At 44.4% G+C, this 15,477-nt stretch overlaps 1 protein-coding gene across 2 annotated transcripts; it reads left to right on the top strand.

Annotated features, from left to right (window-relative positions):
- The first annotated feature begins 5,777 nt into the window (after window positions 1–5,777).
- On the top strand, window positions 5,778–10,513 carry LOC135903476 (uncharacterized). Of its 2 annotated transcripts, none has more exons than XM_070525297.1 (12): window positions 5,778–6,251; window positions 6,881–7,056; window positions 7,400–7,456; window positions 7,533–7,589; window positions 7,676–7,732; window positions 7,848–7,919; window positions 8,006–8,059; window positions 8,134–8,190; window positions 8,281–8,367; window positions 8,442–8,489; window positions 8,550–9,294; window positions 9,392–10,513. In XM_070525297.1, the coding sequence occupies exons 6-12, from the start codon at window positions 7,878–7,880 to the stop codon at window positions 9,607–9,609; spliced, it is 1,251 nt and encodes a 416-aa protein (XP_070381398.1). In that variant the 5' UTR covers window positions 5,778–6,251; window positions 6,881–7,056; window positions 7,400–7,456; window positions 7,533–7,589; window positions 7,676–7,732; window positions 7,848–7,877; the 3' UTR covers window positions 9,610–10,513. The 2 variants fall into 2 exon arrangements, with proteins under 2 accessions (XP_070381398.1, XP_070381397.1); XM_070525296.1 differs by having other exon boundaries at window positions 5,779–6,251; window positions 7,866–7,919.
- The last annotated feature ends 4,964 nt before the right edge of the window (window positions 10,514–15,477 follow it).

Raw genomic sequence — 15,477 nt, 5'->3', positions numbered from 1 at the left:
TGGGATTAAGAAGTTTGCAGGGACGACATGGCCACAATTAGTACATGACCGGGGTTGTTGGAGAAGTATGGGAGAGGCCTTTGCCCTGCAGTGGGCGTAACCAGGCTGATAATGATGATGATGATGATACTGGCAGATCCCCTTGCACAAAACCGACAAGGCAAAAAACGCCTTTGTCATACCGGATGGACTTTACAAATTCAACGTAATATCTTTTGGTCTGTGTTACGCTCCCGCAACATTTGAGCGAATGATTGAGACTGTACTACGGGGCCTAAAGTGGAAAACTTGCCTATGCTACGTGGACCACATTGTAACATTTTCGTCGACCTTTGATCTCCACTTGCAGTCCTTCGACTAAGTCCTGAACTGTCTCTCAGCTGCTCGTCTGCAGAAGAATACCAAAAACCGCCACTTCGCCGGTAAAACCATTAAAGTACTCGGACACCTTTCAGCGCAAGCTGTCCGACATGATATTAATGTACATCGACCCTCACCACACCAATTGGGATGCCATTCCGCCATTCGTCACTTTCACATACAACACCACCGTGCAACGCACTACGGGGTACTCACCATTTGCCTCGTCTACGGTCCTCAACCGGTCACTTTCCTCAACATCTCTTTCTTTGGTGTCCTGGTGTCCTCGACGACATCAGTGTGTGAGCAGTTCGTTTCGCGTGTAGCTCAGTGTCGCCACCGCGCCCGCCTTAACACCGACGCCAGTCAACAAGATCGAAAAACTTGCTATGATGCCTTCCACCGTGTCGTTTTCTTCCACCTTGGCGACGAAGTGTCGCTGTGGACCCCAGTTTGCGCCCCTGGATTGTGCGGAAAGTTTCGGTCCCGTTTCTTCAGGCCCTACATTCTTGGGTAACAAACTTCACCTGTGAACTATCGTGTCAGTCCCGTTGTTGCGCCTCATGACGGCCGCTGCCGTTCAACAGAGATTGTGCACGTATCGCGCTTAATGCCTTTCGTAGGCCATTCACCGCCATAACTAGCGGCCAGGTTGGCCACTTCCGCGAGCGGGGAAAGTACTGCGAACGTTGTAATTCCCCTTCATCTTCGTCATATGTATATAGTCATCATCATGGCCGCGTCAGTAGACCATAGCTAACTCATAGCATAACGCATAGCATGACTCATAGCTAATTCGCTTCATGCGCTTCAGCCCGTGGACTGCTGAGTAAAGCATTGCGTTTAACAGCCGCCTCGCCATATATATATATATATATATATATATATATATATATATATATATATATATATATATATATATATATATATATATATATATATATATGTTATTTCATAGCTTGCTTTGGCTCCTTTCGACCGTTTACATAGTAGTCGAGTTGTAGCTCCTGTGGCGGCTGTGAGAGAGGGCTTCGAGGGCGGAAGAAAAATAATGGCAGTCGCCTTCCAGGCCAGCGCTCTAGCCTGTGGGGACAATAGACGTGTGACCAACTGACTAATGTGCACATCCACGTGTGCTGATGCCACAGGTGTTCTGGTTAAGGGTTTCTTTCTCCACGGTATTCAAAGCCAGAAACGTTGCCTAAATATTCTCAGCGCACTAAACATACGCCTTCAAGCACATCAGTCCTTTCATAAGACGAGTAGCTTTCTAGATGCATTCGGACATTTGCTTACATTGGCAGACGTCGTCTAGAGTTTCGGCACAATTTCATTGTTCTTTGGATGTGCGAATTTATCTCGGCAAAAGAAAAATTATTGCGACGTCAAGTGTGGCGGAACACGTTCGCTTTAATACTTTCACTGAAAAAGATCGATGTGTTCGTTCATAGAACCAAAATATCTTGCACAATAGAACGTAACGGGGACATTGAGCGTGTCGATGACGTTTGAGCAGACCTACAAGTGTGTGGGAATTTAACAGCAGTTGCGAGGAATTACAACATTTTTCTTCATTGCGTTTTGAAACTATGAGGTGCATTTAGAGGGGTGTGGAAATATTGGAGACTTTCGAATAAAAAATAAGATAATGTCCTATTCGATTCAGGCTTTTAATACGACACTGACTATCGGTAAGGACGAACATTTTTTGAAATATTGTTCTAATATTGCAAAATGTAAACTGAGCGCAATCAAACTTGAAATGGGCGCAGAAGCAGAATAAATTTGAGCCCCGCAGTTATAGTACAAGCATAGAACTTGAGAAACAGTTTCAACGACAGATAATTTACTCTATGCTCTCCGGGGCTTAACTGTTTGTTGCCTTTATATGGTCGTGATTAAAAAGTATGCAGGGTTTTTTAAAGCGAATCAATCTTGTTCACTCTCAGGGTCTCTTTGCAGGTATACGTCGAGATCTGGGTATCTGCCTCGCCTCCTGAGGGCTTCGCTTCCCTGAATGACACATAGTTTCAGGAGAGCAACAGTTGCGCTAAATAAATAAGAAGTAAGGTACGTTACCTCTTCTTGGAATTATCTGAAATGATTGAGAGTGATACGTAGAATTACTCAGTGCCCACGCAAGTGAATGGCATTATTCTTAACTTGTTCGGCAAGTAACGTACGTACGCTACAACAAAAATCACTACATTGCACGGACGTGTAGTGACGCGAGTTGTATTCTACGTCCTGTACACGGCGTTGGGAAGGTTCGCATCAAAATCCTGCTATATAAAACTGACGGCAAAAGCGTATGCGTTAGTCTGCCCCTGATGACCCTTACGCAAATCCCCTCGGTGGAAGTGAGCTAAACGCAAACCGGAGCATAAGAAAGACTTCGTTACATGCTTTGTGTGGCAACTACTTCGCTTTAACGTAGATTCGCCGAATGTGGGATTTGCATAATTATTTTACGAAAGTAATAACAATATATAATAGGGAAGGTAGTACAGAGTCATAAAGTATAGAGACATGTCAAGCGATAACGAATTCCTTTGTTACTTATGCAGCACGAGTTATAGAGGAAATAGTCACTTATGAAAGTGTGGATCAAATCGCCAGCTCGTATAGAAGGCCGAGTGAGGAGGATGCACCGCCGCTGACGCGCTGACAATAGAAGCAGAGTAGGGGCTTGAATTTATGTATAAATACAATATCGCTGAAGTTCAAAATATTTTTAATTCATAGCTAACTAGGCGTAAAATGCTCTTAGGACTGAAGAAAGTCTGTGACAGCAATATGTTTTGTAAAATAAGGATAATAGACTTCCATAAATATACAATTTTAAGTGTTGCAGAGACGTGCAATGACACATGTTAACAGACCTGAAATTTCGACGATATACCATCAGTCTTGGTAGAGAAACAGCGCAACGGAGGACAAAACGGTAAACAATACAAATCCTCGATGAATCCTCAACGAACTCAATCCGACCCTTTACTAAATAATAGTACGCTACAACAAATAACACTTTGAATAATTGAAATAATATAGACGCATTAGGTTGGTTTAGGTACAATAAAATATTGACTAAAGTGTTTACGAGTACAATCAGAGAAACACTTCAATCAACCGAAGAACAGGTTGGCTTTAAAAGGGGGTATTCAACAATGAATCATGCCTGTTCATTCGTCAGGTGAGTGAGAAGTATGCCGAATATAACCGTCTCCTACATATGGCCTACAGAGGCGCTGGTAGTCATGGATGTTCTGTTGTTGCGGGTTTCCGCAGAACTATTTCGTCAAACTCTTGCCTTTGCTTCGAGTTGTTGAGAAATTCGACTTCGCCCTGCCATCTGCTAGCCGCCTGGTTAAGTCAGATGGCAGAGCGGCTGCCCCGGAAAGGCGGTGGTCCTGGGTTCGAGTCCTGGACCAGGACGAATTTTTCTTCAACTGCGAGGCTTTTCTTTCGAGGAACCCGTATGGGTTTCCTTTGTAGCAATTGCTATGAACGGGTGGATGTCTAATATTCCCTTTATTAATTACCTCTCCCCACCTTACGGGTTTCCGCGGAACTACTTCGTGAAGTGCGGAAAAAAACGTATAAATCCAGCCTTTTGCCGAAGGATGGTATAACATTGTTGCTCTGGTAAGCTCAGGTTATATTAGGTATGACACATTTTGGAGGCGAAAGAGTATCATTGATATTAAATATCCGGAGCACTAATGTACACTTTTACTCACACGGAAGTTACATTTATGAATCGAAGATTTCATTTTGTGAATCTTAATGACGAATCTGTCGTGAGAAGCATGGCAGCTGTAACTTTTTACGTGGCGATTGCTGATTTGGGAAGGCCAATAGTGTATTAAGTGCATAGAACCTAATATTGATCGAGACGAGCCAATACGTTAAAGTCAGTCAGAAGCTCAAATTAACTTCAATGCAATTCAGTTGCTTGTAACTTAGCATGATATCATGGCCACTCAGTAAAGCACTGGTATTTTCAATACTGAAAAGAACACCAGCGTCCAGTGTTCGTTTTGTATGAAGAGGCGTTTTTCTCAAGTACGTTAAGCGGGCATTGTCTCAACACACATATACGTTTATTCTTATTGCCTCCAGAATTCGAAGAAGCTCCGTGAGAAAATAGTTTAGTCTACTTTAGGCTGAGCAGGGTGCAGTGACATTTCATTTGTGGTTCTGGTCTATATTTTGAGCCGGCCGGCTTTAACCAATAGAATATCTGAATGAGATTAGAAGATATCCTTTAGTTTAATTATGAACATGTAAAAATGCTGTATTAGAGTGGTAAAGAAAAACAGGAATTGCTCATGGCCACGTTCAGCTGAACTTAAAAGCATGCTATCAATTTTGTCTACTGCCATGAAAAACAGCTCTTTACCATCAAAGAAAGTAGACCCAGGACGAGCGTCGGTTTCATGGTAGGGTCAGGTGCGGGCACTGAAAAAATAGTTGGGTAAAACAGTATCCAAATTAGATGCTTTCCTACATTTTATTACATTACATTACATAACATTACGTTACATTACAAGACGAAGATAGGAGAGGACTGTAAGAAAAGGCAACTACCGGTTTCCCCCGGGCGGGTCAACCCGGGGGTGCCGTCTGCGTGAAGCCGAGGCCAGGGGGGTGTGTTGCCTCTCCCGAGGGCCATAAAGGTCCGAGCACCCTCAGCGTTGGATCAGCCCCAAGGATCCCATTTCCCACCTGACACGACTAAACCGCGCATGGCTAGACGCGGGAGGGTCCAGCCCTCGTGTGCTCGGGTAAGAGGTGTCGCAACACACCAAACGCCTGCTGACGCAGACACCCCTGAGGGGCGCGGTTTTATGATGTTGCGTGACAGACAGGCGAAGTGGGCGCAGCCCTAAAACGTTTGACCGTTTACGCTAATGGTGAAAAAGGCGTCGAAACAGAAATTATCATTTTTATTTCGTTATGTCTAATTATGCATAAGCAGTGTGCACATATTGTTACGGGGATGTTGGGGATGCGAAAGTTGTGGGATCGTTCCCCACCTGCGGCAAGTTGTTTCTTTCATCCGCTTTCATTTCCATTAATTTACCGTTTCTTTGTTTCATTTATTAAGCACAAGTAATTTCCCTATGTGTCAGTGTTTGTTGGCATCTTAGTATATGACTATACCAGCCCTAAAACTGCTCGCAATTAAAAAAATTGCCGAGCGTTTAGTATTTTGTCTTGCCTGCTTGGCGTAGAATGAACCTAAAGTCAGTTATGGAGACAAACCCCCAGACACACCCTCTACGTGTAAAAAAAAAGAAAAAAAAACACAAGCTTTTGCAAGCTTTTAGCTCTTTTGAAGAAGGAACTGTGTCAACTCGCTATGAACTCCAGCATATCTTTATACACGATTTTACGGAGAGAGCGGGGATACTCTCGAACCAGGAGCACTGCGTTCGATTCGCCGTTTCCGTTTCCGGTAACCCAGAGTGGCCCTCTTGCATTGGGCTGTTAAATTTGCTCGACAGAAGCTGACGCGTGCCTGTTTCAATGTGTTTTCTCCTTTTTGCGTGCGCTGGCTAACAGTAGAAATGCCTTTCACCGCGCCTACGTCGTCCGGTCAGCACTGTGTAGTGGTGGGTTGTGGCAACAACCAGCGAAAACGAAAGAATATCGCGGATAGCTTGTGCGAAAAACACGCTGTGAAGAAGGAGCAATGTGGTTGCGATATGTTTCTGCTGCACCGCTTCCCCGCGAACGTCGACTTGGGTCGTCAGTGGACTTCTCTGATAAACAGGAAAGACTTCGTGCCAAACAGAAATTAACGTGTGTGTTCTGCGCATTTCGTTGATGGAAAACGCACGGAACAAAACCCGCTGCCGATGCTGAACTTGGGTTACCAGCGAAAGGTAAGTGAACACTTGTTCATCGCTACCTGACCCGTTCTAAAGCACCGCATTTCGTATAATTAGTGCCTTAGACATTGGGCCTTTACAGCTCTAGTGAAAAAGCTTTGAAGTCATGTACCGTAGCTTGTAGCTATTTCTGCCCCTCGATTTCTGCCGAACCTGAATATGAAACGTGCCGCAGTTTCATGCTCGATAGTGGTGCTGTGAAATGTTACAATTGAGCTAGGCTTCATGCTATCGGTGCGGACATATCTAACTGGTGAGACGTTAACTTTTTACATCTTCGTCGCTTCGCTTGTCCGTGGCGCTCTATCAGCAATTGTTGCTGAATCGAAGCCTCCGTTCCTGGCTGCGATAATAGATTTGCTGCGGTGGCCTAGCGGTTAAGGCGTTTCACTGCCAAGGCCGAAGTCGCGGTGCCGATACGCAGCCGACGCGGCCACATTTCTATGGAGGCAAACCGCAAAAACGCTCCCGTACTAATGCTTAGGTGGTCTGAGAACTTCGCGTTGTCAGAATTAATACGTTCGTCTCTACTGCAGTGCGTTTCATAATTTTGTAAATGGCTTTGGCACATAAAACCCACGAATCTTTAGCTGCGATAATAAAAAAGCTTCGTAATATTTCAGGTTATCTTTGGGCGCAGACGCCTGAACCGTGACGAAAATACGCCAGCACCAACTAAGCGGAAGGCAAGTGTACAGATTGTTGTCACTGTGTGGCTGATAATGATTTATTTCCATTCCAGAGAAAAACGCGCAGAGACACACGAGATGAAGAGTCACGTCAGGTTCCTTCGCAGAGTGTAAGGCTTTTCTTTGGTCTAATTTGTCAGAATTTGGACATACCAGTGAATTGAACTATGGAAAATAGCCAGTGTGTGTCGTTATAAGAACAATGTAGCCAATTAGTCACGAGAAAGATTTAAGTATGCTGCGTACCACACTAGGGGAACATATTTCGTTTGTTAAACAAGCTTGTCTTTGAGAACAAGAACTTAGCTAGTTGATGTTTTGCCTACAAATAACTTCACTTACTTGAAATGCCCCAACTAGGTCTTTCCTGCGCTGTGAAGTGTTCATAACTATGTAGGCCAGCGGAAGTTCTGCCAATGCAACAGGTTTAAAGCTATTGATGTGTTTTTACAGGTCACTTATGATGCACAAGCTTCCACATTCACCTCTCTTTTGGACAGTTTGGAATATGTGAGTAGGCATTCACTGTCTTGACATACTATCACTGAGAATATGTGCTCACTGTTATGTGTCCTACCCATACCAGGTTGGAGATAGTGCCAAGACAATTCTAGACAGCACTTGTGCATGTCAGGAAACAGAAGTAAGCAATCATGCCAACAGCTTAAGCTTACAGGTACACCAGACACGATAAAACCATGCCAACTGTTGCTATCATTCTCTGAATAGGAGACTTCCCACAGTGAGCCTGCAGTGTTCACTGATGCATTTGAAAGTGAACCAGCTGTAAGTGACCTCCTGCACCACTTACTGGCACAAGTGCTGTTCAATTCTTTACACATTATGAAAGAGTAAGCAGTCGTGCAAATTCTGCTGCCTCCTTATATTGTCATATTTAAAGATAACTCAACTTCAACAGGCTGCAGTACACATGGAAACCACATCATTCAACAATGTTTTGGGGAATGAAGATGTAAGTGCTCACACAGCCAGTCTAGGCTTCTGAACACGGTGCCTGTTTAAGAAGTACACACATTCACATGGTTTCTCCTTTCATAGGCTCAGTGCAATGAAGATACGTTTCCCAGCTCTGGCACAGTTTGTGAACCAGATGTGAGTGGTCAGGACAATTTAGGCTTTTTCGTATGCTGCTTCAAGTGGAACTGTGCTGCCAATTTCTTCTGCAGGTTTCCCTTCACATTGGAAATTCACTAGTCAGATGTACATTGGATAAGGCACCAGATGTGAGTGTACAGGCACTGTCCTCTCCACAAGATCATGTCTACTTCCTGTGTGACACTGCAGTGATGATTGCTGCTGTGCTTTGTTTACAGGCTTTCACTTATGGTGTAGCTACTCCAGACAGCAGTGTTGCAGAAAATGAAGTTTGTGGGAGCTTAATATCAGATCACGAAGTTGACGTAAGTATGCACACAGATTATTTGAGTTGCCAGATGATGTGTTTAAGTTTCTCACAAAACTGTCATTTTGTCAGATTCACGTAAGCAAAACCGAGGACATCATGACAAGGAAGAATACAAAGGTAATATTTTGTAATGTTAACGTGTTCTACATTATGACATGCCTTTCCGCTTTCTTGTAGGTGATGAAAGATAGCTCCACACAATGGGAACTGCCACCAGCTGACCATTCCTACACCAGCACAAGACTTTCTATGACCATGAGAACTATTTCCTATCGAACACTGACCAGTGATGACATTCTTTTTTACACTGGCATTTCTGTGGCTGCATTTGACAAGCTCGTGTCAGCACTGAAGACTCAAGACAAGACAATTCGCAAGCTCTTGACCATCGAAGACCAGCTGTTATTGACACTCATGAGGCTTAGACTTGGCCTCCTTTGTGGAGATTTAGCAAGACGGTTCGAGGTCTCTGTAGCTTATGTTTCTAGAACATTTTCGAGAGTGCTGGACGACCTGGTGAAGATCATGCAAGAAGTTGTTGTGTGGCTTCCCCGCTCAAGGTTGCGGGCAAGCATGCCCGAGAGTTTCAGAAACAGCGAGTACAGTCATACAACATGCATATTCGACTGCACTGAAGCACTAATGCAAAGGCCACGGAAACTGATGGCCAGATCCCAAAGTTACAGCCAATACAAGGGTGCAAACACGATGAAATTTCTTACCGTCATAGCACCAAATGGATTTATAATGTTTGTGTCAGATGTGTATGGAGGCAGGGCATCAGACAAATACATTGTAAAGACATGTGGAGTAGAAGAGTACCTCCTTCCAGGTGATGAGATAATGGCAGACCGTGGTTTCAAGCTTGACCCTTATCTTGAGGCTCAAGGGATTAAAATGAACAGGCCTGCATTTACAAAAGGTAGGTGTCCACAATAGTATTTTCATAACCTCCATAAACTTAAGAGCTACACAGTAATTACATGTACATGACTGCCTCTTCATCTTTTTCTTCTCAGGAAAGGATCAGCTACCTGAAAGTGAAGTCACCGAAACTAGGCGCATCGCATCGCTACGAATTCATGTTGAGCGGGCAATCAACCGAATCAAGACGTACAGAATTTTCAAGCAAGTACTGCCCATCAAGTCAAGAAAGTATGCCAGCAAAATTGTCCTTGTTTGTGCAGGACTCTGTAACCTTAAACACCCGCTCATCAACGAACAGACAAAAGCATAAATGTCCCGTATGTACTTTAATTTAGCCTTAAGCACTCTGAGAAGCGAGTAGGGTAAACTTCACTAATGCCGTTTTAAAGCGAAAGCTTTATTGGCCTGGACTTGCAATCAAGATTAACCAAGGCTAACCATGCTATGCCTTAGCTTTTGCTACGTATATACTGGCATAGCCGAGCTAAGCCACTGCCAATTTTTTTTGTAACCTCACTGGTTTCGTACCTGTGAAGCTTATGGAAGTGATTTGAAGCCAAGGTGTTAAAATGTGGTTGAATGTTTTTTTATTCATTCAATATACTTGGATGGCTCCAATGAAGCAGACATTATGAACAAATAAAATTTCACTTGCTCATCACAAATTGCAAATCTCGTCATACTTTTTGCACATAGCCAGCTTTTTCTTATAATGTAGGTCCTCAAGGTGAGGCAGGAGATGCAAAAAGTAGAATGTTTTGAGCCTCTTCAAGTTCTGTTCAATGTACCGTGTGTCAATAGGCACATTTACAATGACATCACTTTCAGCCGACCACACATAAAAATAGCAGGTGCTTTTGCCACAGCAAAACATGGTAAACTGCACTTGGTCATAGTAACCATTTTTGCCACCTGGACAAAGCACAGGTTCCCCATTCACAAGCTTAACATCATATTTTCCCTTTTCAATTAATACCGTGCAATCTGAAACTGTGGGACACTTGATCTCAACTAGAGCATCATCAGCACAGATGCCATCAGGGCTTGCAGACAGCCAAGGATGTGTACTGCTCACTACCATACCCGACTGCGCTACAGCCAAACCAGTCTTCCTCGTAAATGCTACTCTTGCAATGGCTTCATACTTCAGCCCATGCTTTGTGGCAGCATTACCGGTAAAGCCTGAATTTGAAAGCGCAGAAACAGCTTTCGAAGGATCAGTGCTTTCCCTTTTAGGAACCCGCTTCACATTTGATACAGTTATGCGAAGGCGCCTGGCCATGCGCCATAGCGGGCACCCCTGTTCCCTAGTGGCAAATTCAAGGGAAGCCCGTCCTTCATTCGAAAGCATAACAAACTTTTGATAAAATACTCTGCAAGGGTCGCAGCCTTTTGGGAGTTCCGAAGGGTCTGCATGTGAGTGGCGAGGCTGGCTTGGCAGATCAGTAGCACGTGGGTCCCAAGCAGCCGCATTCAATGTACTATGAAGCAAGGTACCTGCAAGATATAAAGCAATTACACACAATTCACACTGCACTGTGCCGGCTAACACCACTTGTATATATAATTATGTCCAATAACCAAACATGATATCTACTGTATTTGACAGGCACCAACACCTATCGCAATCTGCATTACCATTATGTTAAATAAATGGCAACAAATAACCCGTCAGTCTTCTAACGTATGCGTGTCGATGCCAAAAAACATACTGATGCCATACAGTGGCAAAAAAAATGTAGGGTTTCAAAGGAACAACCGCCGCTGTAATTTTAAGGCATTTCACTTAACACAACTGCACTCATTTCATGTTGGAAGAAATGTGCCCTCACCAGGAATGTTGAAGAGATCTGAAAATGGTTTCCTCCCAATGTGGTTCATCAGCTCTACATCATTTCCGAAGTGATGAAACTTTCGTGTGGGTTTTGGGGCCTTGTTTTCGGAGTCCACAGTTCGTTTTTGCAGCTTAAAGTCCATATCTTCAAGCAGGACAGGTTCCACATTCCTCTTTGTTCCCCTGTTCCACTGAGCTGTTCGGTCAGTACATGATGTGCCGGTCATTCCCGAGGCCACAGCCATATCGACTTTCCACAGTATTGCACCAACATGGCTGCAAACCCTTGCTTTCCCAGCCATACACGAGCAACCAGCAGTGATCACCTGTCCGGTGTGCCTTACGCAAGCCCATGCTGTCCAAGGCTTTTGATTTATGGCCTGCGATGGTCGAACATCCGCCTTGAGGTACACTAAGTCTGCGTTAACATTGTGACAAAGCACCTGACCCACCCAGCCACTCTGTACAAAATTGTAGGAGTCTAGGCTTTTGTATGCCTCAGCTTCTTTGAGGTCACACGCCTTGCTCTTGATGAGGTAGCACACAATGTGGGCACTAGACACACTTGGCCATGCCTTGACATCGTCCACCCAGCTGTTGACAGACATTGGGTGCACGTAAGTCACTCCATCTGAAAAATAGGTGACATCAATCGGTGAGTGAATATGCAGGCTAAAACTAGAACGCTGTAAGAATAACTAATCAAGCTTCCTTGCGCACAATATTTACATATACTGCAGCAACAAATACAATGATTAAAAATTACATTCTGAGGGTTTACGTGCCAAAACCACGATTTAATTGCAAGGCACGCAGTAGAGAACGACTCAGGATTAATTTTGACCCCTTGGGTTTGTTTAACGTGCACCCGATGCACAGTACACGGGCATTTTAGCATTTCACCCCCGTCGAAATGCGGCCGCCGCGGCCGAGAATTGATCCAGCGTCCCCGGGCTTAGTAGCGCAACGCCATGGCGCAACGCGCTACGCCACCAGGGTGGGTTATCAAATACAATGGGAACATGCGATGGAAGAATACAGATCATCGATCTCATATGTGTTAAACTGCGAGATAACCCGCCGTGGTTGCTCAGTGGCTATGGTGTTAGGCTGCTGAGCACGAGGTCGCGGGTTCGAATCCCGGCGCCGCATTTCCATGGGGGCGGAATGCGAAAACACCCGTGTACTTAGATTTAGGTGCACGTTAAAGAACCCCGGGTGGTCGAAATTTCCGGAGGCCTCCACTACGGCGTGCCTCATAATCAGAATAATCAGAGTGGCTTTGGCACGTAAAACCCCATAATTTAATTTTAAAAACACTGTGAGATGCACTTGGAGGCGACATTGTCATGCCCGTGGCTCAGACTGCAACGTCCCTACATTCCCTTCATTAAAACATTAAATGCTGTTTGTAGTGGGGTACTCCAGATTACTTTGACCAGCTCGGCTCCTTAGTGTGAACACAACGCACGGCAGTGGACGCTGCGGCCGGCCTTAAGTCCAACAGCGCAACACCATAGCCACTGCGCTACCGCGGAGTGCTCGTTTTTCTGAGATGGTAGATATCGCTTCGTTCCCACATCGTTTCCATTTATTACGCGAGATGAGGCTTCGTAGCACGCCAGCGATGCGGGCGGATTATTAGGACTGATAGACGGCTTTCCGCGATCGCAGATCAGTACAAACTGCGTCGTTCCGCACATGTCTGAGTGGAAAGCACTTGCGACAGAGAGCGAAGATTTCGGTAGGACACCGCCGCGAAGCGATCCTAAGCAGCTTGGTTGCAGACCAGTCATGCGATAAGATATTGTTCATAGCAGGATAGCGAGCGATGGGAAGATGCGGTGTCCGCGCCGCCACAAACGTGCGAGCTGACAGCTGCTGCTAACACTCCCGTTCAAAGTACAACTCACAGACGCACCTGTATGTAATTGCTGGCTGCGCGATCACGGACACAGCGAACGATGAAAGACAGCATGCATTGTTTATTCTACGCGAAATTGACGCGCAAAACATTGCGAGTTGAGCGCACACACTCACCGATGTCGATCGTATCCCCAGCCGACAATGTGATGGGCCCGCTGGCTCCTGGTTGCGTGCTTCTGTTCGTTGTGGCCACTGTGGCCATTTCCTAGCAGCGATGAAGACTTCGCGAGCAGAAAGATGCGTGTGCAACGCGCTAACAAAAATTCCGCAGGAATTCACAGACACAAACGTCGGCACACCTCATACGAACACGTTGCCAAAAGGCACTGCCGGCGCAGTTAACAGCCCAGCATGGCGCGGCAATGACGCTTCCGGTGAAAGCCGACAGGTGGCGCTAGTATGATGCATATGGCGGCGCCCAGCTGCCTTAGGTAAAATAGTCTATAGGCTGGAGGTAATTTTGCCGCCGCTTCTGAAACGTTTGAATACCTGTTCTAGCATGCCATTTACGGAATAATATTGTGGTGAAAATGAAGTATTTCTTGTTAACAAAATTCAAAAAACGCTTTTTTGAAGAATATTACCTACCAATTTCTCTTAAGGAGATGGTAGAATCTGCAATTCTACATAGGGACTTGTGGAATACACATTGTGGAACAAGTTCGAGCTCAAAACTGATAACCAATAATTTTCGTTTCATTCACCGTAAGAAGACGGGTATGCACTGCGATATAACGTTATAAAAACGTAGTGCTGGAACATGATCATAGAAACTGCCTGAATTGAGTTTTGATGCTAATACAACGTGAAAAAAGAATCTCCACGAAACTCATAAAGACGTTGCTTTAGAGAGGTCTTACAGTTTTGTATATAACGTACTTGCTCCACATCTTAGTATCTATTTGCGTTTATATTTTAGTATTTCTATTTCTACAATATACTCCACCCCCTTAAAAAAAGCTAAAGAAAGTTAACCTTTGTGCGTTTGCTGCAAATGACCACATTTTGCTACGCTATCGTTTCATGCAAAGCTACTCCATAGCTGCTTCGTTTACGCCAATGGAGTGTAAACAAACACCTCTTATTTGGATATGAGTAATGTATGTGACCTTTCATATATATTATGCAACCGGCAGGTAATGCGCTTTCTTTCAGTGGAGTGTACCGTGAGTATTATTGATTGCACCGTTTGAAGATATACGCTATCTAGAACCTCGGTGTATATGCTACGAGTTACTGCAATCGTCAAAAGCTTTCATGAGTGTCGTAGCATTAACCAGAGAATGGACGGGACGCGCAAACGCTCATATGCCAAGGAACACAGCTGCCAAGACGGAAAACGGGCTACCTGGTTGCTACATCTTGCATACATATCAGCAACGCAACTAGAAGAGAATACATGCGCGTCCCGTTCATTTAGATTTTTTGTTCCCTTCAGTTCGCCCTATATATTCAAGGACGCTGACAAAAACTTAGTTGAGAACTACCGACCGATATCGCTAACGTGCATATGCTGGAAAATGATGGAACATATTATTGCATCTCATGTTTACCAACATCTAAACTCGAACAACTTCTTTTTTCATAATCAACATGGTTTCAGGAGAGGTTTGTCGTGCGAAACGCAACTGCTTGAATTTACGACATATTTACATTTTAACATGGACTCAAACCTTCAAACTGACAGCATCTTTCTGGATTTTTCTAAAGCTTTTGACCACGTAGCTCATTGTCGCATGTTTTTTAAGTTATCATCATTACAACTTGATTCACTAACACTATCCTGCCTTCGAAATTTTCTTTCTAACAGACAGCAGTTTACTTTCCCTAACAGCTTCTCCTCGCCCCTTTCAGATGTTTCATCCGGTGTACCACAAGGACGCGTTCTTGGTCCCTTACTCTTTCTGATATACATTAATGACATACCCAATAACTTATCATGCATGCGCATTTTCGCTGACGACTGCATTATCTATCGTTCTATTAACACCTCCGATGACCACCTGATCCTCCAAAATGATCTTGACCAAATTATTAATTTGTGTGACACCTGGCAAATGACTTTAAATTCATCAAATGTAAAGTGATGTCCTTCACCCGCAAACGCACTAACTTGGACTATTCTTACTGTATTAAAAATGTCCCATTATCTCGGACCTCATCATTTAAATATCTAGGCGTAAATCTTTCAACAAACCTCTCCTGGAATTCTCACATTACCACCATCTGTGCCAGTGCTTCTCGATCACTGGGTTACCTGCGACGTAACCTTCGGAACTCACCTCCACTTATCCGCAAACTGGCATTTCAAACATTTGTTTGCCCTCGACTTGAGTTCGCCGCTCCAGTCTGGTCTCCCTACCAAAATTACTTATTTACCATGCTGGAATCAATCCAAAATAGAGCTGCACGTTTCAT

Source organism: Dermacentor albipictus, chromosome 9 (genome assembly GCF_038994185.2).
Source record: "Dermacentor albipictus isolate Rhodes 1998 colony chromosome 9, USDA_Dalb.pri_finalv2, whole genome shotgun sequence".
Classification (NCBI taxonomy): domain Eukaryota; kingdom Metazoa; phylum Arthropoda; class Arachnida; order Ixodida; family Ixodidae; genus Dermacentor; species Dermacentor albipictus.
This window is presented reverse-complemented; position numbering and strand designations above follow the sequence as displayed.